Genomic DNA, 22,333 nt, shown 5'->3' on the forward strand with positions numbered 1-22,333 from the left:
ACTAAATAAGGTGATTCTGATGGATGTTTTAATTTAATAAATTAATTCCGAATCTACATTCCAATTTTTTTACGCACGTAAGGTTTTAGAGTTATAGATAACGATTCAGACGGGGTCTTCAGGTCACTCTGTAGATACGCTAAATAGGTACTCCGCATGCATGGGTTTTTAATTAATATTGCGCTATAACTGACACTCGGTCGGTAAATCCATTAATTTTAGATATTCAGAGTAAAATTAAGCATCTAAAAATCAGAGGGATGATTATTCAAATATGCTGGATAAGAGGACATGCTGGTATCGTAGGAAATGAAAGAGCAGATGAACGAGCAAGAGCCGCAACTTGTAAAAGAACGGCACCTTTCTTCTCAGAATTTCCTTTAGGTTTGCCAAGCGCAAAATGGAATCGAGTTGGGGTAGAGTGGGATTCGAACCGCGGACTTTCGGTCCGTGAGTCTGAGACACTAGCCACAGGACCACAACCCGATTTCGAAATTAATGTTAAGGTCACGTCAAAACCCGGCTGGCGGTTGAAGAATGGCTCAATTTGCATTGAGCGTGAGTTGAGTGTCATAATTTTAGAATGCTCAGGGTAAAACGCGGTCTGACTTTTCTTCATTAACACGTATTCCCGTATTTTCTCCATGGCTTATGTCACTAGAGTAGTGATTTTTGCACGATTTTGAATTGAGCGCAACGAGGACTTTTAGCCAAATCACATTAAGATATAAAACGAAAAACTAACCCTTATTTACGAATATATAAGTAGCTCAAAAAAGGGGAAAAAATAAATAACGGGTGAAAATTTACGAAAAAAACATTTGTTCAAGTTAGTATTTAGTATTTCATTAGCAGGCAAGCCAACGTGAGGGCAGGACAACGTCTGTCGGATCCAGTAGTATTAAATAAATAAATAAAATATAAAATTACAGTTTATTCCAAAGACAGCTGGTCTACAAGCCGCAGTGGTTATAGAAACATGTCTATCTTCTTCCTAAAAATTCTTCGATCGGCTGCGGTACCCTTACTTCTTTCAAAAATCCAATACATGCCAGATACAACGAACTCTAAAATATGTTTTTCCATTTCTTTCCCAGGCCATGCTGTTCTATACGCCGCGGTGGCTTTGGAAGTCCTGGGAGGGAGGGAAGATCCGCGCGCTGATGATGGATCTGGACGTCGGAGTCTGCTCCGACATAGAGCGAAAGACGAAGAAGAAGCTGATCCTGGACTACCTCTGGGAGAACCTTAAGTTCCACAACTGGTGGGCCTACAAGTATTACTTCTGCGAGTGCCTTGCGCTGGTCAACGTCATTGGTAAGTCGAGAGATTTTCGAGAAGAAATATATGTACAAGAAACTTACAAAAAAGAACATAAAACTATGTAGCAAATACAAACAAAGGCAAACAAATAATAGTAAACCAAACACATCTTTCAAACTTCTCGGTTTTATCAAAAGAATGACGACGGACTTCAAAAATATTAATCCGATCAAAACTCTTTATTGCTCACTAGTTCGACCCCATCTAGAATACGCTTCTCCTATTTGGTCTCCATTCTACAGGACTCATATTGACCATATCGAGTCTCCAAGACCGTTTTCCAAGAAAAGTGGCATGGTTGCTCGGATTGCAAAGGGGCAATTGAACGTAGTTATGCAGAAAGCAGCCAGTCCACAATTTTGGAAAAATGAGATATTGATGTTATCATGTGCAGTAAGGTCTATTCTATGTTCTGCTAAAAACAGCCAGACCGCTTTCATACAAAAAACTATATTAATCATTTTCAAAAAAAGGTGTCGATCACAAAAACGGCATTTCTCAATTTGCATAAAACACCCACAGCAATAGAAAAATCTTATGGTACTTTAAAAATCATAAAACTGGTCAAATACATTTTAAGATTCTTGATTGTAAAATATATTTAAAAAAAAAACTTATGTATTCATTGTTTATTGTTTGTTAAAGTCAAAAATATTCCACTTGTGCAGATTTTATAATTCACTCTTCCTCACAAAATGGCTTTTATCTCAGTTTCCCTTCTTTTGGCTGGCTGCTTTCTGAACTAAGTTCAATTATTCCTATTTTGAAATAGAACAATCGCTTAATCTGTCTTCATTGGAGAAACGTAGAACTGAGATGGACCTTATATGCATTTTCAAAATACTTGCCATAAGTGATGACCCATCTCTGTTGAAATCAATTTCTTTTCATGTTTCCAACCATGTCACCAGAAGTCAAAAGCTGCTATTTATCAAATCTTCTAAGAGCAACTTTTGTTTTTATGCCCCAATGTCCAGAATGTGTAGATTAGTCAATTCATCACACGACTTGGAATTCTTTGGGATAGAACTTATGGCGTTTTGTAGATCTCTTCGCGACTAAAACAGCGTGGAATGAAGTTGGATTATCATGGTTTAGCTCGATGTCTTATATCTTTCTTTGTGATGAATATATTGTATACCATTATTGTGTTGCCCTTGTTTGTCTTTGTTACATAGTTTTATGCTCTTTTTGTTTGGTTTCTTGTATTCATGTTTCTTCATGTAACTGTTGTAATTGACTTAGGCAGCATATATAATAAATAAAATAAAATAAACAAATCTTTTTAAAACACGATCAACACATAATCTAACAATCTTATATCTAGCTAACCAAAAAAATCCATTTTCATTTCACACTGTTATAGTGGCGAAGAAATCTACGATAAACCAAATCTATCATAAAGAAATCTTTTATCTACAAACATTTGGACAAACTCAAATATTGTAATAAAACAAACTGGTCCAAGAAGCAGTTTAAAAATTGGAAAATTGTTTTCAGGCGTTGCCTAGTATGTGAAATAATTCAGTCAAATGAATCTCTTCACAACAAAAAAGGTTTCAGCACTTTAATTTCACTTAAATCAACAAATGGAAGAATTGAAGAAATATGGATGTTCAACCATAAGCAAAATGGTGAATGTTACACAGTGTGTAAAGTGGCCACTTAAACAGGTCATAAGCCCTGTAAATGCCTAGACTTCCATATTCCCTTCTTAAAGGTCTTCTCCATCCCTGTTGTAAAAAAGGCAGAACCGAAGGGCATGTATGACAAGATGTATGAATGTGGAAGAAAGCAAGAAATGAATGCCAGGATAGACGTGTGTGGCGGTCCGTTCTCTCTGCCTACCCCTACGGAGAAATGCCACGGTGGTAGTAGTAGTATACGACCTAAGCCAATGACAAGTTATATGAAAAGAAACATATGTACAAAAAACTATGCAGCAAAGACAAACAAGGGCAATAAAATAATGGTATACAATTTATTTATAAACACGATGAACATATAAGACTTCGGGCTAAACCATGCCAATCCATCTTCATCCCACACTGTTTTAATGGCAAAGAGATCAACGAAAAGCCGGGAGATCTATTCCAAAGAATTCCAAGTTGTGTGAAGAATTGACTAATCTACACATTCTGGACCTTGGGGCATAAAAACAAAAGTTTCTCTTAGATGATTTGATAAATAGCAGATTTTGACTTCTGGTGACACGGTTGGCGACATGAAAAGAAATTGATTTCAACAGAGATTGGGGACTTCACTTATATCATTAAGTATTTTGAAAATGCAAATAAGATATATCTCTCTCTCTACGTATCTCCAATAAAGACAGATTACGAGACTGCTCTTTTTCTAAATATGAATAAAATTACCCCTTTGCAATCCCGTTTATGTCAAACAGTCTTAGTACTACTACTACTACCATCTCACCATTTCCCCGTAGGGGTAGGCAAGAGAATAGACCGCCACACACATCTATCCTGGCATACATTCCTAGCTTCTTCCACATTCATACATCTTGTCATACACGCCCTTCGGTTCTGTCTGCTTTTGACATGACCAGACTTAAGATTTTAGTTTATCTGATCATGCCACGTCTTCCTTGGTCGTCCTCGTCTCACGTTGCAGTTCATTTTTGCCACATATACTTGTTTTACCATTCTTTCTAAGTCCATTCGTTGTACATGACCAAACCATCTCAGAGACCCTTTCTTAATCTTATCAATTATACTTGACTCAGATTTATACTCTCGCCAGATTTCATCATTCGTAACCCTGTCATACATTGAATTCGTATATCCGTCTAAGAGATCGCATTTCAACTGCGTTTACTCGGCTTTCATCCTTCCTCTGCCATTGGTATACTGTGAATCAGTGGCGAGCCGTGATTTATTTTATGGGTAATCTATTAAAAATGTTCATTAATTTGTACTACATATAAGTACTTACATAACATGTAAGTAATGTAATTATAAATGACTATTTTTTGTAATTCTGTGAAAATCAACTCAAACAACAATTATTATTAACCACGCGATAAACGTAGTTTTATTCTACACTATTTAATACAATACTTGCACAAAAGTTTATTAACAAATACCACAATGACATTCCGCAGATATTTCCATTATGATCTGTCATTGACAGTACTGTCAAGACTTGAGCACTGGCCGATTTCTTTTAAAATGAATAATGCCTAAAACGGCCACTGCGAACGCCACCTGTCCTATGTGATACATAATATGTCAACGGTATCCTATCAAAGAAAAATAGTCCTTCGGAAATAATGTTCAAAATACTAGTTTCCAAATCAAGAATCTTCTAAAAATATTCGTAATCTGCGAGTTTGTTTTAGTACTAAAAAAGCCGACTTGGGTTAAAGACGAAAAATACAGTGTACTTTTTTGTATGGAAGAATAAGCTGAGGTAATCGGCTAGTTTCATCGTTCAGTAAGAATGGGCTGGGCGCGCTTCATAGATATTTTTTCGTAGAAAGATATAAACGGTGATTTATAATAAATGACAATTACTTTTTTTTTCCCCATAAACATGGTTACCATAATTTATTATTATTTAAAATCAAATATAATGGTAAGCTGTGCATAATCGCTTACTTTGACGATTCGCCCCTGCTGTGAGTATAATTTATCCCCGATTTCCGATAAAATGCTTTTTTGTGCCTAATAAGTACTTATTTTATTTTATTTATTTTTGCACCACAACAGGCCAGGAGACCCAATTACAGTGGTGAATTACATCACATAACACCCAGGCTTGAGAAAAATCACATTTTTTATTTTTCGTGTTCTCACCGGGAATCGAACCCGGAACCTTCCGTGCATGAGTCAAGCGTCTTGACCACTACACCACGGAGGCCGCCATTATTTGATAACAAATTATTTCAGTCGATACGTAAATGTGTAATGGAGGAATACTGAACAATATTTATTCAACAATGTTTGATTATGTCCAAATGCTTGCAGACTGGCTGGATTTCCTCCCTAGGGGGTTGTAATATTTAATCTTTATTCAACAAAGAGGGAAAACATTTTTAAGAAGGGATATGGAAGTCTAGGCATTTACAGGGCTTATGACCTGTCATTCGCTGGTTTAAGTGGCCACTCTACACACTGTGTAACATTCACCTTTCTGTACGTGTTTGAACATCCATATTTCCTTAACTATTCCATCTGTTGACTTTTGTGAAGTAAAAGAGCTGAAACCTTTATCATGCTTCCTTATCATGTTACACAGTGTGTAAAGTGGCCACTTAAACCAGCCAACGACAGGTCATAAGCCCTGTAAATGCCTAGACTTCCATATTCCCTTCTCAAAAATGTTTTCCCTCTCTGTTGAAAGTAATTTAAATATGAACAACTCCCTAGGGAGGAAATCCAGCCAGTCTGCAAGCATTTGGACATAATCGAACATTGTTGAATTACTACCTGGTAAAAGAAGAAGTATAAAAATTTGAAAATTGTTTTCAGGCGTTGCCTAGTAGGTGATTTGGTTCAGCCGGATGAATCTCACCCGCGTGATAAAGGTTTCAGCTAAGTATGTTCAAATGTTTGGAGACAGGCTAAATTTCCTCCCTAGGGAATTATTCAGATCTAAATTTGTTGCAACAGAGAGGGAAAATTAGTTCAGCCGGATGGATCTCACTCACATGATAAAGTCAACAATATTTAGAGTTTGTCCAAATTTTTGTAGACAAGGACTGGATTTAACTCCCCGATAAGCTGTTAATATCAACATATTACAACAGAGATAAAGAACATTTTAGAAAAGGTAATATAGAAGTCGTTTGTCGGCCTCGTGGCGCGTTTGCCTACCATACAAGAGGTCCCGGTTTCGATTCCCGACATGGTTGACATGAAATACTTATTTCAAAAGGTGTTTTTACACTAGAATATTTCACTGGTACCTGAAGCGTAAGACTAATCATCCTACCTTCATGTATGTAATATTTTGAGTTTGTCTAAATTTTCGTAGACAAGGACTGGATCTCACCCGCATAAATAAAGGTTTCAGCTCTTTAACTTCACAAACATCACCAGATGAAAGAATTGAAGGGATATAGATGTTCAAATATGGGCAGAATGGTGAATGTGACACAGGGTGTAAAGTGGCCGCTTAAACCAGCCAATGACAGGTTATAAGCCCTGTAAATGCCCAAACTTCCATATTCCTTTCTCAAAAATGTTTTTCCTTTGTGTTGAAATAAATTCCAATATTTATTATATTTATAAAGATATTATAGTTATTAGACGCAATGTGTACTAGCTACGTATCACCGGGGAGGGAGGGTTAGTTACGTGTATTGCGCTATTCAAAGCACGAATATGATAGAAAAAAACCGATTCATTTTTGGCTTAGTATATCAAAAAAAAAAATTGGATTTACAAAAAAAATAAAAATTATGGTAGATGTTATTTTCGCCAAGATTATCGCAGGTGTTAAAAATGCCAAGGAAATATTTTACTCGAAGTATTTGTTAGTGGTATCTTTTGAGTTTTCCCTCGTTAACATTCTGAAGGGAAATCATTTGAACAGCGTTACATTTTAAATCAGAAAATTCGTCGAGCCAATTAATCCCGTAGATCTTCCAAACAGTTATCGTTTCTTGGTCTTAAAAACCGATTTCACGCCCAATAATTCGTGGAATCATTTGTGTTAATTGGAACGATTGGAATAAACAGAATAAATATAGATGCCTAATTAGCCTGAATCGATACTAGAACGAGCTGTCGAATTCTGATAATAGGCTCCAAGGAGACCAAGACCTCGATTCTGACCATCAAACCACGTTTTGTGGCAAACTGGAGAAACTTACTAATGAATCTAAACAGCACTGTTACTCCTGTAGCTCAATCACAGATAACTATCGGTGTGCTAATAAGTGACGTGATAACAATTTCTCACCGTGGTTGTTTATCGTATTCACGATCACAATGGAACATCCGACAACACCTAATATTAAATGACAAAATATTTACATTTCGCGACGCATAATCCTGCTGCGCAATCACATATTTGAATGTCACCGGTGTAAATATGGAAAATATTCCAAAACTGCTATTTCAATTTATTTATTTATTATTTATCATGATATTTATTGCTTTTAGCCGGTGGTTGAAAAGCCAAAAGTCAAGAAAAGCAGTCGCCGTAGTAATTGTAATTTAATTTTTTGGTGTCATAAGTTGTGATTTATGGAATATTTCTTCATTTATATTATATTTTACACGTATCTTTAATTATAGTTTTACGAACGCTAGGGCCCAAAACAGCAAAATATTGCGTTTTTTAGAGGAACTGCATTTCTTGGTAACAAAGTTCTACGATGTATGCAAGGGAAGCGATTTGCTGATGAATGTCGATAAATCGAATGTGATGGTTTGTAAAAATAAAATAAACGAACTATTGTAAGACGTCACTCCCCATTATGTACACAAGAATTGTTTATTTCTTTTACGTAAAGGGAAACGTCAATGTAAATACACAGGGTATTATTTAAACCCTGACACATCGGAAACCAGGATAATCAGTATGGGCAAGAAGACATATTAACATATTGAAAAAAATATTAAGAACGAAGAAATTTTTTTAAATTAAAATATTTAAAAAAAACAAATGGTTGCTTAATTCTGCAGGGGAGAAGCGAAGAGGGCGCAGCCTTGCGGTAGACAGTGTATCAGGCTCCTCTCTCTCCCCTCTTTGTTTCTCCCCTACAGGAGTAAACAACCATTTGTTTTTTATTTATCTTTTATTTTTTAAGATTTTAGTCGTTCTAAAAATTTATTTTAATGTGCCAATATGTCTTCCTGCTCATACTGATCATCGTGGTTTCGGATGTGACAGGGTTTAAAGAACACCCTGTATGTATTGAATTCATGTAAAAAATGGTATTTAGTAGTAATATTGTATTTTTATTTGTTATCTGAATAAATAAAAAAAAACATCGTGAGATGGGTACGATCTTTAAAACTAGACAAGAGATAAAAATATTTTTTACTACTACTACAACTGCTATCACGCCATTTCCCCGTAGGGGTAGGCAGAGAGAATGGACAGCCACACACGTCTATCCTGGTATACAGTCCACATTCATATATCTTGTCATACATGCCCTTCGGTTCTGTCTGCTTTTGACATGACCAGACTCACTTAACACATAGACGGACTTACTAAAGTAATGGCATCACTACATAGCCTCTTCTACAAAATTAAAGATTTTATACCGAGAAAGGAAAAAATTGTGATGTACGAAGCCTATGTCAAAAGTAAATTGAGTTACATGATCGCCTTCTGGGGAACTGGTAACAAGACAGAAATAACAAGAATACAAAGACAAAAAAATAAAATTCTTAAACTAACATACAACCTACCCTACCTGACCTCTACGACTGAACTGTACAAAAAAACACACCAGTTTGACATAAACTACTTGACTAAAATTGAGACCTTAAAAATTGTGCACAAAATAACACTGGGAAACATACAAGACGACGACATAATATTAGTCAAAAATGCTGACATACACAAATATAACACCAGACAACAACAACACTATCGTATTGAAAAAGCAAAGACAAATACAGGACAGTCAAAAATACTACACAATGGACTTAAACACTACAACGACTTACTATACTACTTGAAAACTTTTACTGGGGACAAATTTAAAATCTATCTGAAAAAGCACATGATTAATGAACTAACTAGACTAGACGAGACATAAAATGACTAGACAATATTAAATTTCTAATGTAACCCTAACGGGTTTTTTAAAATTGTAAATAAATAAAAAATAAAAAAAGATTTTGGTTAATCTGATCATGCCACGTCTTCCTCGAACGAATCGTTTTTTTTGTTTTCTAAGATTTGTTAACTTAAATGTCTAATATTTTCAGGTCAGATGTTCCTGATGAACAAGTTCTTCGACGGCGAATTCATGACCTTTGGGTTGGACGTCATTGCCTATATGGAGTCAGACCAGGAAGATAGGGTTGATCCGATGATTTACATATTTCCGAGGTAAATTTATTTAAAAATATTAATCTAAGGAAGAGGGATGAAAATACAACAAAAATATTGTTACCGCCAAGGGAGTCATTAAAATGAAAGTACTAGTATGTGGATTAATCCTAATAAAGGGTTCAGCTCTTTAACCTCACTTAAATCAACAGATGGAAAAATTGAAGAAATGTGAACGTTCAAACATGATCGTAGTTATGTAGAAAGCAGCCAGCTAAGGAAAAGTGAAACTGATATAATAGCACGTTTGTGAAAAGGGTGAATAATCACATCTACACAACAGTTAGAATGATTTTGACTTTGACAAATGATAAACAATTCAAAAATTCGTTTTTTTTTTATTACAAACAAGAATCTCATTACGTATTTGACCAGTTTTTAAGTATCCGCATAAATAAAGGTTTCAGCTCTTTAACTTCACAAACATCAACAGATGAAAGAATAGAAGGAATTCTGGATATTGGCACTCTAAGAAGTGTGTATTTGCTACGTTTCAATCCACTGCAACATATGGAATAGCTGACTGGGGGGGTTGTGCGGCATCCATTTTAAAGCCTCTCATAATTTCACAGAAATTATTATTGATAATAATATTCCGGCGCCCTCCAACATACCCGTCAGAACAGTTGTTCCAATACACGAAGGTGCTGGATATGAGACAACTGTACCTAAAAGAAGCACTTACACATTTCTGGTCGAGCAATAAGGAGAGGTCTCAACAAAATGTCCGTACGAGGTTTCCCCAGAGCACGAATTATGTCATACCCAAAACTCGTACGACTTTTGCTCAGAGGCATCTCTCATTTATCGCACCGAGAGTGTTTAATATTTTGGAAGAGCGTATTAAGCTCTCAAGGACAAAAACTATTTTCAAGAAAGTAGTTAAGGACTGGATTTTCCTTAGTGGGAGGGATTTGAGTCGGAAACTCCTTGATGATTTTCCGAATGTTTGAGTTTACTGTTGACCATATTGATGTGCCATATACATATATATTTATGCATGTGTGTCTGCATTTTGGGGTTACCTACCGTACTCGTATTGTATGGGACTTGTCGCACATTATTCATTCGGTGTGTATCAGTTAAATTTTAAAATTAAATGCTTTTTTTTCAGAATACTGTGTTATAATATATATATAATATATATAATACTGTGAATAATTTTATGTTATAGACATGGTTTCTAGTCCATATGTTGTCACCGGCAATATGCAGTAAATGCACGATTCATATACTTGTCTTTTCAAGCATATAGGGACTTGTTTATTTTCAAAAATATATTTAAGTTTGCCGAAAGCAGCCCAACTTAGCCCTATTCTTCTTGGTAACTCCGCTATATGGTTATCTTTACCAAGTTTGACCTTGTGTCCTAGATTAGACTTGCGGGTGGCAAATTTTATTCGATTATGTGTTCCTAATAATCATTATTTGTAATGATGTTCACTGCTTCTACCAATGATAAAACACCCTACATACGATACAACAAATGATTCGTGTTTCTAATGTTCAACATATTTTGTTTCAGAATGGTTAAATGCACCCTGTTCAACAAGTTTGGCTCTAGCGGAGAGGTGGAGAGGCACGATGCTCTCTGTATCCTGCCTCTCAACGTTGTCAACGAGAAGATATACATCTTCCTCTGGTTCTGGTTCGTCATACTTGGCATCCTTTCCTTCCTGACCCTCATCTACCGCCTCGTCATCATCCTGTCTCCTCGCATGCGCGTTTACATTATGCGCATGAGGTTCAGGCTGGTGCGGAGAGACTCCATCGAAGCCATCGTCAGAGAGAGCAAGATGGGCGACTGGTACCTCCTCTACATGCTGGGGGAGAATCTAGACTCTGTGATATTCAGAGATATAATGCAGGACTTCGCGAATAAGCTCGGCCATAGTTACCACTTTCGAGGAGTGCAAGAAGCGTGACGTCTGCCGGGCTGGGAGTCAACTAAGACTTGACCGAAGATATTGAAATTAGACTATGCGTCGAATATAAGCACCGAGAGTTGCTCGCGAGAACTCGGTTCAGCTATTGAACTAGAAACGAAGTTCTTCGGAGAAGAATTTAGATGTATTGATGAAGTTGCGGCACGCTGCTCCGCGGAAGATAAAATTTTCATCTACCATTCGAGGGAAGTTGGTGCAGCTGATTGCGAAGGATTCCTTATATATTCGAATGCTAAAGACTTTAGTGAACACAATTTTATACTCTTGCGCCTGCGCGAAGTTCATACAGTTAAAAGCAATAGTGGTGCAGGAATAACGTAGTATATTAGTGCATCGAGATTTAGTGCTTAATTTCGTCATCCACTAATAAAAGCTGTCGCTTTTGAAAAGACTTAGCCTTAAAGTGGAACATTATGTTAAAGTTTTTAAAACGCGATCGACTCTAGACTATAGCCAATTATTGTACCAATTTTAGAAACTGCGCACGAAAATTGACATTAGTGTTTTATTTGCTTACGACTGCGTTCTATTGTTGATACCGTGTTTGTTTAGTACTACATTTGTTAAAGACACTTATGTGCGCCATAATTCTCATTAGCAAATAATAACTACTTAATTTTAATGCATTTTTGGTGACGTCTAGTGTTATAGAATATTTCGTGTCGAATTTGTGTTCAAATTAAATTTACTGTCGAAACGAAGAATAGTTTTAAAAACTGTTGGGTGCGTTTGTTTGCGCACAATTCGGGGCGCGCGCCTGCGCAGCGGTGGCCCGGCGAGATTGTGTTCGCGTTGGCCGTACCAGAGGGCCGCAGTATCCGCGTTCCAATACGAACTAGGGTTGCCAACCCTCCCGGAATTTCGGGATCCTCCCGGGAATAAGCTTATTTTTTTTTTTAATCTCCCGACTCCCGACATGCAGATAAAATCACTCAAAATCTATTCCTGTATGATTACCACGAATGTCATCATCATCGTAATTTTAAAAATTTTTGCGTATTTCAATCATCTAAGTAAGGTAAGGTAATTAGTCTTACGCTTCAGGTGTCAGTCTTGGGACAATGAAACATTGCAGTTTAAACAGTCCACCCTGCCAGGTATCGAACCCACGACCTCGAGAATGATAGGTGGACGCACCAACTACAACAGAACGAGGCAAACTTATCTCCACCAGATTTCCTTATTCAGTATACTAATAATAATAAATCTTTATTGACAATAAATTTTATCGGCCTCGTGGTGTAATAGACAGAGCGTTAGCCTGCCATACAAGAGGCCTCGGGTTCGATTCCCGACATGGTTGATATGAAATATTAATTTAAAATGCTGTTTTCACACAAGAACATTTCTTAGCCCCTGGACTAGTACCTAAAGCGTAAGAATGATCATCTTACCTTCGTGTAACAAAAATGATCAAGATACGCTGCGATTTTTGTACCAATGCAGTGCCTTATGCACCCTTAAGTGCGGAAAGGGAATTATGATGATAATGATTACTTTCTTGTTCTATTTCAAACACAGAACCGTATTTTCCATCCGCCTTTTCTGAATGAAAATGAATGTAGGAAAGTATTAAAAATATATTGTATTTATCCATTAATCCCAATCTACCAGCTCATATTTCATTTTAGTTGTTTTTAATTTAACCTCTAGGATTTTCAGTGGATTGAGTTGGCAACCCTAATTAAGACTCGCGCAATTTGACACAATGAACTTCCAACAAATTATACAGGTTTGATATTTCGCACCTACCACGGCAAACTGTGGCGTAAACAATTACTAAATTATGTTTTTAGTTTGTTTTTATCGAACTGTTTAATTTTATTAAACAAACCAAATTGTACGTATTTTTGTTACACATTCTGTAATACCGCAAGGAATTTGGGCGCCACGAAGAACAAAATTTGTTGTCTATACTATACTTCACATCTGGCTTCATTTTGAATCTCTACAGTTTGTATACACTTTCTTCCGCTTTTCTATCACGTCTACGATTTTTTCTACATAAATATAAAGCTCGACCTTACCCACCGTCTTTTACACAAGCTTATGTTTCACATGCCGAATCTCTTCTTCAAATTTTTGAGTCAATTATTTTTAAATACCTACAAAACGTCTTTTAACGTTTGTAAAATTACGTTTATTTATTTTTAAATGAAAAAAAAATACGATAGAGGGTTGCTAATTAAGTTTTGAAATAGACAAGTATAAACAAATATTTATAAGCGAAAATGGCTTAATTGTTTTTCAAAATATTCACCTTAAAGATCAACACACTTTTGCACGCGTTTGAACCAACTTTTGAAGCACTTTTTCCAGTGCGATTGAGGTACCTCCAAAACATGTGATTTGAACGTATTAACCGCTTCTTCAGGCGTCGAAAAGCATTGACCTCGCAATTTATTTTTGATATGCGGGAATATGACCACGATTGAATTCAGAAAACCAGCGAAACACGGTGGCTCGAGATGGTGCTTCATCACCAAAGGTTGCAGCGAGTTGATCGGCACACTGGTGTTGGTTTAATCCACGTCGAAAGTCATAGAAAATCATCGCACGAAAATGTTTACGATTTATTTCTATTTTTTAAAAAACAATATTAATTTTTCAATTATCTGTAAATAACACAAATGTCACTCGTATGACAAAACGTTCTGAGTACGTTTACCATTAAAGTGGCAAACTTTACGATGACAATGTCAGATTTGACATATTCACCCTGGTGTTGCTATATCTCAAAACTTAAGTAGCAACCCTCGGATCAATATTTTTTCGTGCAATGCCAGACATTTTTTTTTTAAAGGGTTGAAAATATGCTAAGATTTGATTACCCGAAAACTAGACGTTTCGCTCGCTGTGGGACAAACGGCACGTATGACGTTTTCGCAACATACACCTGTACGCGATGTTTATTAGCGCAAGCTAAGCACGAAGCGCAATAGGAAGGCATAACGCGTGACATCGAAATGACGTGTCGTCTACTGCGAGTTGTTTTGTATGTGCTCATTTTTAAATACAAAAATTATAAATACAAACTTGTTTTCAATACATTACATTCACATACATAAAAAAATATAAATATACGAAATTATAAACCCTTACGGATTACAATCATTTTAAAATATTTTTTTTTCATTTTTAAATTCATATTCTGTTAATGATAATATTTTTCATTTTTTTGTAAAGGTTGTCTTGAGTCTTTTGTTTAGTTTTGTCTGATAATTGTATAATTTCAGTCTCTGAAAAAATCTGCTCTAAATGCATATTATATTTTACACGTTATTCCCTATTACGATTACGTGACCATTATTACGTGTTAATTCTAAACTACAAAAAAAAGGATTATTTACTTAAACCACAAAAAGTCTATTGCTTTAAAAATCATTAAAAAATTACTAATATTCAAAGAAAAAAAAAATAGAATATAATATTTAAAACGCACCTGCGTCTTATTCTTGTAGATAAGGGTCAGTGCTTAATAAGCTCCTGTAACTCAATCACAAATAAGTATCGACGTGCTAATAAGCGACGTGATAACAATTTCTCACCATGGTTGTTCATCGTATTCGCGATCACAATCGTGAACATCCGTGAACACCTTATAATTAATTTCAAAATATTTACGTTTCGCGACGTATAATCCTGCTGCGCAATCACATATTTGAATTTCACCGGTGTAAATATGGAAAATATTCCAAAACTGCTATTTTTATTTATTTATTATTTATCATGCTTTTTTGCATTCAGCCGGCGGCGGCGGTTAGCAAGCCGAATTTCAAGAAAAGAAGTCGCCAGAGTAATTGTAATTCTAATTTATTTTTCACTAAATTGTACTATTTTCCTAATGTTTTATTTTGTAATAGTAAACGCCGATCTTTCGCCAATGAACTGTATTTATTTACGGGAAAACAAAAAACAAACTGACACGAGCGTTGACTTAGAAATTACACACGCGTCGACTTATGACTGCGATAACTTAAGCATGTTCATTATTGTTCATTGTGATCGCTCAAATGCTTAGCATGTTTTTGAGCATGTCGTTAGTTATTTGTGATTAAGCTACTGGAGTCACTGCGACGTGTGTAGATCAATTGTGACGGGTTCCCGTAAATAATTTAATTATTATTTCTCTTCAAGCCTTGGTCTTTGAAAAGCAAAGCTGCTGAGCGAAAGGCAGTGCTTTCATGGCTATGTCCTCCTCTAAGCCACTCCTTAATCGGGCTATTAGGTACAGTACGAGCGGCTCTAACATCCTCAGGTTTAACCAGTGGTCCCCCGAAGATGCGACTTCTTTTATGATGAAGGATCACATTCACATCAAATGTATGTATTATACATCTATGCCAATAAAAATAATACTAGATTGATCTCAAATGAACTTAATTTTATCCGCATCTATTGGTGTATAGGACGCTGTATTGGTACATCAACCGCAACGTATCTCGATCATTTTTGGTTGCATGAAGGTAAGGTGTACCTACATACGCTTCAGTCGCCAGTTCAGAGACAATGAAATATCCTTTTCTGAAAATGTTTTGAAATAAATATTTCATGCCAACCATGTTGGGAATCGAACCCAAAACTCGTTGCATAATAGGCAAACGCGCTGACAATTCAATTATTCTTTTTAAATGACCCTTTACTTATCTACTCTGTTGTGTCAATCAATATTTCCGCGTGCATAATAAAATTTTACAGAAATTAACAGATTTTTTTTTCCTTACATTTGTGTTATGATTATATTTTTTCCACCGTGCAACATTACGCGGCGACATCACGAATGCGCGCGGTGAAAGTAGGGCATAGTGAAGGCATTTTTTGACACAGTCCGATGTATTCAAATAGGATTCTACGCTCATTCTGGACTCTTCTTAATTCTATGTATACAACCTTCTAAAACGAGACAAGGACAATCGAGACTCATAAACCAGGTACTGAAATTATTCAATAAACCACCAAACGAAACTAAACAAAAGACTCACGGAACCTCCAGGCTTGAGAAAAATCACGTTTAATATTTGTGTTCTCGCCGGGATTCGAACCCAAAACCTTCTGCGTGTCGGTCAAGTATCTTAATCATTACACTACGACGGTCACCTTCGTTATTTTTTACGTTATTGTGATATCATCACACAAGGGTTGATCTTTTTTTTCTTAACTTTTTCTCTTCGTAAACTAGTGCATCCGTATGCACCCATGTAGTACCCTACGCACAATAAAGTGTGGATAAAATTAACCGTTTTTCTCGCTATGTAGGTCAATAGGAACTCCATCAACGATTCGATAGACCGTAAACATTGAGCAATAGTCGAAAAGCTTCTGGCGAAGAGGCGATTGATAGAGAGATCAAATCGATATGTTTACGAATTAATTAATTACTAGCGGCTACATTCTAGCTCTTCGTTTCTCTTTACAAATACACACACCACTTAAGGGCTGAGGAAATTAAATCGAGTGGTGAAAAAAACGTATTTAATAGAGGAAAGTGATCAAATATGGAATACATAGAATTATAAAGGGTGGTCTGACCATAACGCACGATTTTAATTGTAAATAAAACCATAAGTTTTCAGAAAATTATCTTAATTTTTTTTATTATGATAGAAAGATCTATGAAACTTATATGTGAAACAAAATATCGGCCAAATGCTCGCCACGGCTTCGCTGGCATACCTCTACCGATAGTCCATATTTTCAATGACGCCGAGGCGCAATTGAAGTCCAATTTCGTTAATTTGCCGAATTATCTCATCTTTTAGCTCTTGAATTGTTCTTGGCTTATTGACGAAAACTTGTTTTTGATTGTTGAAAAGCCATCCGGCCGTACTTCTTCGAAAATGAGGTCGGCCAAGCAGTTACCGTCAATGGCGTTCGCTATCGCGAGATGATAAAGGACTTTTTGTGGCCAGAAATTGAGAATATGGAGCTGGACGATATGTGGTTCCAACAGGACGGTGCCGCTTGCCACACGGCCAACGAAACAATGGCTCTTTTGCGCGAGAAATTCAATGGCTGTGTTATCTCACGTCGGCGTCGTGGAGATGTCAATTGGCCGCCACGATCATGTGATTTGACACCGTTGGACTTCTTTCTTTGGGAATATTTAAAAGAAAAGGTGTACGTCAATAAGCCAAAGTTAATTTAAGAGCTAACAAATTAGACAATTTGGGATATTTATTTATTTATATACACGCCCAATGGGCATTTTTATGGACACATTAAAAATACATAGAAAATTATTATGAAAAAAGTAGAAAGACTCGATGGTTTATAGTAGACTTTGCGGGAGTGGAAGCGGGAGAGAGGTGTATATAATTGAATTTGATTCAGTGATCGTTTGAAAGAAGACAAATTGTTATCAAAGAAATCAAGACTGGTATGTTTGTTGACAGACCTAAGAATTCTGGGCAAAGGGGAATGAAAACCATACCTAGTTCTATGGTTATCTGTATGAAAGAGTAAGTTTTGACTGAGGTTTCTAGTTGGGATATTTAATTTTATTGAGCTCAGTAGTTCAGGCGCATCAAAGAGTGAGTTGAGAATTTTAAATAGGACTATAAGGTCGGATTTATTTCGACGGTCTTGAAGAGAAGATATATTCAAGGTAGTTTCTAACTCATTATACGTATATAGGTTTCTGGATAAGCTGACATATTAACGACATTGAACCTCAATTATGCCTCAGCGTCATTGAAAATATGGACCATCGGATAGAGGTATGCCACCGAAGCCGTGGCGAGCATTTGGTCAATATTTTGTTTCACACATAATTGTCATAGATCTTTCTATCATAATAAAAAAAAAAAAGATAATTTTCTGAAAACTTTCTGTTTTATTTACAATTAACATCGTGCGTTATGATTGGACCACCCTTTAATATTTATTTATTTTAAAGAAACAAACAGTCGACCATTATTTAATAACATTTTTTTTAAAATACGGTTTAAAGACAGACCAGAAAAGTTTCTAAATAAAAATCATACATATTATTAAATTGTGTTACAACAAAAGGATGTGTTTGTGCGTATTTGTATGAGAGTAAGTGTACATGTGTGTTTATATGTATTAGTGTGGAAGTAAGTGTTCAGGTGTGTGCATCATTAAATAGTAAGTGGGATCGTATCGCAGCCAGAAATAAAAAGTTTTAATTTATTTTTAAATAAATTAAGGGACATGTAAAATATATCTATAGATGAAAAAAAAACATTATAGTTAGAGCAAGAACGATAGAGGAAAGAGTGTTGCGCATAGTTAGTGCTACAGACTGGCAGATGGAATAAATACTTATATCTTGTCACGCAAAAGGGGACATCAAGATTAATTTTGGAGAGTAGGTTAAAAGAGTCTACTTTATTATTTAACAATTTATGTAAATAGCATAATTCAGACACAGTGCGTCTATTTTCAAGGGTAAAAAATCCATTTTGTTTGACAGATTGGCTGTAAGTACAAAGCGTTTTATTGTTTTTATAATCTAGGTATTAAAAAAAAATTCTTTGAACATTTTCAATCCTTTCCATGTTTGTTATGTATTGTTAATATACCAGAAGGCGCGTAGAAGCAAGTTTGCATGCAGCGTGCTGTGTCCAAAAGTCTGCCAAACGCTACACAGCGCGCGCTGCCCTAGTTCTTGTATGTTTAACAGACCATTTTTAGACGATTGAGCTCTGAATGCCAATATGTTCATTATCTTATTACGCGTCCATGAAGCTAAAGAATTTTTATTTATTTTAAGTTAACTAATATTTTCAGCATTTTTTGAGTGACAATCTCCACTCACTGATTTTACTTATTTGACCTTAAAAACAAATAAAATGTCTTTTTTAAAATTTGCAAAATGGTCTATTGAAAAAACAATTTGACAGGAGTTTCTGCATTTTCTAGAAGGTTTATCTCGCAATTTCAGAAAACAAAATTGTATTTCATATTTGGTCATTTTCCTCTATTATAATAAATCCGATATTTTAGTCATACTTAAAATTCTCAATTTACTCTTTCATGCGCCTGAACTACAGTGAAAGTAAAAGTACATTCCTCCACATACCCGAAACCGCTTTTAAGACCTAGGGTCTTCCTATCGGTTCTACTTACACAAAAAAGAAATGTTTTTTATTTTAGTCAATAAACGAGTTACTCTTATTAAATTTTCAATTTCATGTACCGTGATTTTAATTAAATTTAACTCGACTATTTTCACTGCCCCTTTCACTGTGTGACTAATATGTTTATAATAAAATTAAGTGTATTTATACTAAAACAGGTTTTAAAAATAAAGTGTTTAAATTTATTTATCAATTTGTTTCTTGGGTGATCCCGTGTAGGTTAGATTCGTTCCGACGTTTCGGTAATGGCAGGAGCCATCTTCAGGGTAAACTGTGTGTTTTTTAGAAAAAAATATGTTTATGTACTAGTAATTTGTACCGTGCCGCAGTCGGCAGTAGGCACATTCCGTGTCGTTTTTGTAGTTTGTAGCGCCGGGAACCACTTTGAGTTTAATTTCAGCCCGTGTAAAATTAATAAAAAAGATTTTTTTAAATAATGAACCACTTCGAACTTCGTCACAAGTTCTTGCGAATCAACCTGCGATAGAGAGTTAAGCTATATTTCCGGTTTCCGGGAAACTCACCATTCAGAAGAACTCACCGACAAGAACTTGTTACGTCACGGGCGAAGTAATTTCAAAATTACAAAACATTACAAAATCATAGCGCTGATATTCTGCTTAGTTTGATACGCTGCTTAGTTTGGTATTTTATCAACAAAGAAAAAACATTTTCCTCAATTAATGAGGAAGTTCAGCCCTACGGGAAATTTAAAATAAAAAATGTTTTCTAACGCGCGGTAAAATTAGAGCATGAGATTGTACGCAAAGATTCTTGAAAATTAACGAAAAAAAATGTAGAAAATATTTTAATAAAAACGAACTACTTTGAACGACGTCGGTAGTTCGTATTTATCAACTAATGAAAAGTGAGTGAAAAAAGATTACCGGTTTACGGTAAGTCGACGGACCAATCGGCAGAGCTGACCTAGAAGAAGCGGAAGAGAACTTGAGACGACACACGCGGAGTAATTTCAGAAATACGAAACTTTAAAAAACCATAGCGCTGATAATACGATACGTTAAAAAAATTGGATTCGTTTAATAGTCTATTAACAAATAAATTAAAAAACACCAAACACAAATTATTATGAAAATAAAACTTTGTTATTAGTGATACAAATTTTTTATTATTTTACAAGAAAACTACCACAGTTTCGGGAGAGCACTCTTCCCATCGACGGGTGATATAAAACTAATATAGTAAACACATAAAATTGTTCACAATGTCATAGCATTTAAACAAAAATAAATTAATTAATCAGTGAAACTTAGAGCAGGGGGTTTTATTCCACGTATCTAAGGTGTTAGCATATCGCTTTATGTTATCAAATATAGCTATAGCATATGGCTATAGCATATCGCTATATGTTATCAAATATAGCTATAGCATATCGCTATATGTTATCAAATATAGCTATAGCATACAAATATAGCTATAGCATATCACTATATGTTATCAAATATAGCTATAGCATATCGCTGTATGTTATTATATATATATATCAAATATAGCTATATTCTAACACCTTAGATAAGTGGAATAAAACCCCCCTTCTCTAAGTTTTACTGATTAATTTGTTTATTTTTGTTTAAATTCTATGACATTCTGAACAATATTAGTTTTAAATCACCCGTCGATGGGAGGAGTGCTCTCCCGAAACTGTAGTAGTGTTCTTGTAAAATAATAAAAAATGTGTAACACTAATAACAAAGTCTTATTTTCATATTATTTACAATGAAGTGTTACGAAGTGACTGCCGATTCAATTAACAATAACACTAAACTTCTTCATACAATTACTTTTATATCGTTTTGAATCTCTATCCTTACTGTTTTTATATTTTATATTTTGTTTTGTGATGAAATACCTGTCTCGAAGATGTCGCGAAAGCGATGTGACCGGTCACTCCAAAGTTTTGGATTGAAGTATCACTCGTCTTTTTCTATAAAAATGTGTTTATTGTGTACATAAATAAATCTGTACCTTGAAGGATAAACCGCGGCAGTCATGTTGAACGAAATTTTCAGGAAATATTTATAAAAGGGAAATATCACATACTACGAATACCGATAAAAATATATTAAATGGATTTAAAACAATTAATTGTATTTTCAAAATCAATATGGACATTGTAGAGAAATGTTTTCATACATAAATGCAAAAAAGAAATTTAATAAAAATATGTTGCTAGAAAAACGCGACGTGTTGTTGTGACGTCAAGATTCGTGAAATTGTTCTACACACATTTCAATGGCAGGAACAAATAAACATGAATCTCGACGTATTAGGGGCGTGGCCAATGGAATGACTGTTTTTGCGAATCCAAAATTACAAATTAAAAAATATTATTTATGCTACAAATAATTAGCAAAAAAATATTTTTTTACTGGACAGTATTTCATAGACCTTTATGACTTTAAAAATGTTTTAAAAAAACCGTTATATTTCCCTATTGTGCTGTTTCCAAAACATCTTTTTTTTTATCTCGACTTCTCATAGTCCTTAAAATATAGCTTGATAAGAATGACAGTTGTCAGCTAAAGTGACGACATAACTTTGTAGTAACGTATAAGGAGTGATTTATATTGACACACGAAAAATCATTCGTATCTGGCATGTTAATTTATTTTTTTAATACGATGCTTGACATATTAATCAGCATAATTATATAAAATCAGCTTTAAAACTAAAAAATATAAAATAAACCTAATTATTAACGACGTTTTTGCAAGGTTACATCATTTTGCAAAAATGTTAAAGATGGGACAAATTGATCAATGTAAATCGATCGAATAAAAAAATAATTCATTTGATGTTGTTCATGAGAAAATTATAAATGTCTTATTTTTGGTGAATAATTGTCTTAAACACACCATAGTAGGCTTGTTTTTGCGTTTTTATATCAATTTTCGGAAACAGAGT

General features: G+C 35.1%; 1 protein-coding gene and 1 long non-coding RNA gene across 2 annotated transcripts; one reads left to right on the forward strand and one right to left on the reverse strand.

The window, feature by feature from the left end:
• The first annotated feature begins 1,095 nt into the window (after nt 1–1,095).
• shakB (Innexin family member shaking B) lies at nt 1,096–14,724 on the forward strand. Its single transcript, XM_088228174.1, has 3 exons — nt 1,096–1,317; nt 9,237–9,360; nt 10,886–14,724. Exons 1-3 carry the CDS (start codon nt 1,101–1,103, stop codon nt 11,283–11,285), a joined length of 741 nt encoding a protein of 246 aa, XP_088084300.1. The 5' UTR covers nt 1,096–1,100; the 3' UTR covers nt 11,286–14,724.
• A 4,438-nt stretch (nt 14,725–19,162) lies between these two features.
• On the reverse strand, nt 19,163–22,116 carry LOC148280575 (uncharacterized). Its single transcript, XR_015822560.1, has 2 exons — nt 21,113–22,116; nt 19,163–20,602 (listed from the first exon to the last, which is right to left on the reverse strand). It is a non-coding gene; the product is annotated as an uncharacterized LOC148280575 (long non-coding RNA).
• Nucleotides 22,117–22,333: the final 217 nt, after the last annotated feature.

This window comes from Micrasema longulum, unplaced genomic scaffold, assembly GCF_059751315.1.
Source record: "Micrasema longulum isolate JH-2025_06_02 unplaced genomic scaffold, ASM5975131v1 h1tg000568l, whole genome shotgun sequence".
NCBI lineage: Eukaryota > Metazoa > Arthropoda > Insecta > Trichoptera > Brachycentridae > Micrasema > Micrasema longulum.

Bases quoted from the DNA above. Each gene is read 5' to 3' on its own strand.
- shakB (XM_088228174.1), top strand. From the start codon at position 1,101: ATGCTGTTCTATACGCCGCGGTGGCTTTGGAAGTCCTGGGAGGGAGGG. The intron at 1,318-9,236 runs GTAAGTCGAGAG...TAATATTTTCAG, and splicing joins TGCGCTGGTCAACGTCATTG to GTCAGATGTTCCTGATGAAC. The intron at 9,361-10,885 runs GTAAATTTATTT...ATTTTGTTTCAG, and splicing joins ATGATTTACATATTTCCGAG to AATGGTTAAATGCACCCTGT.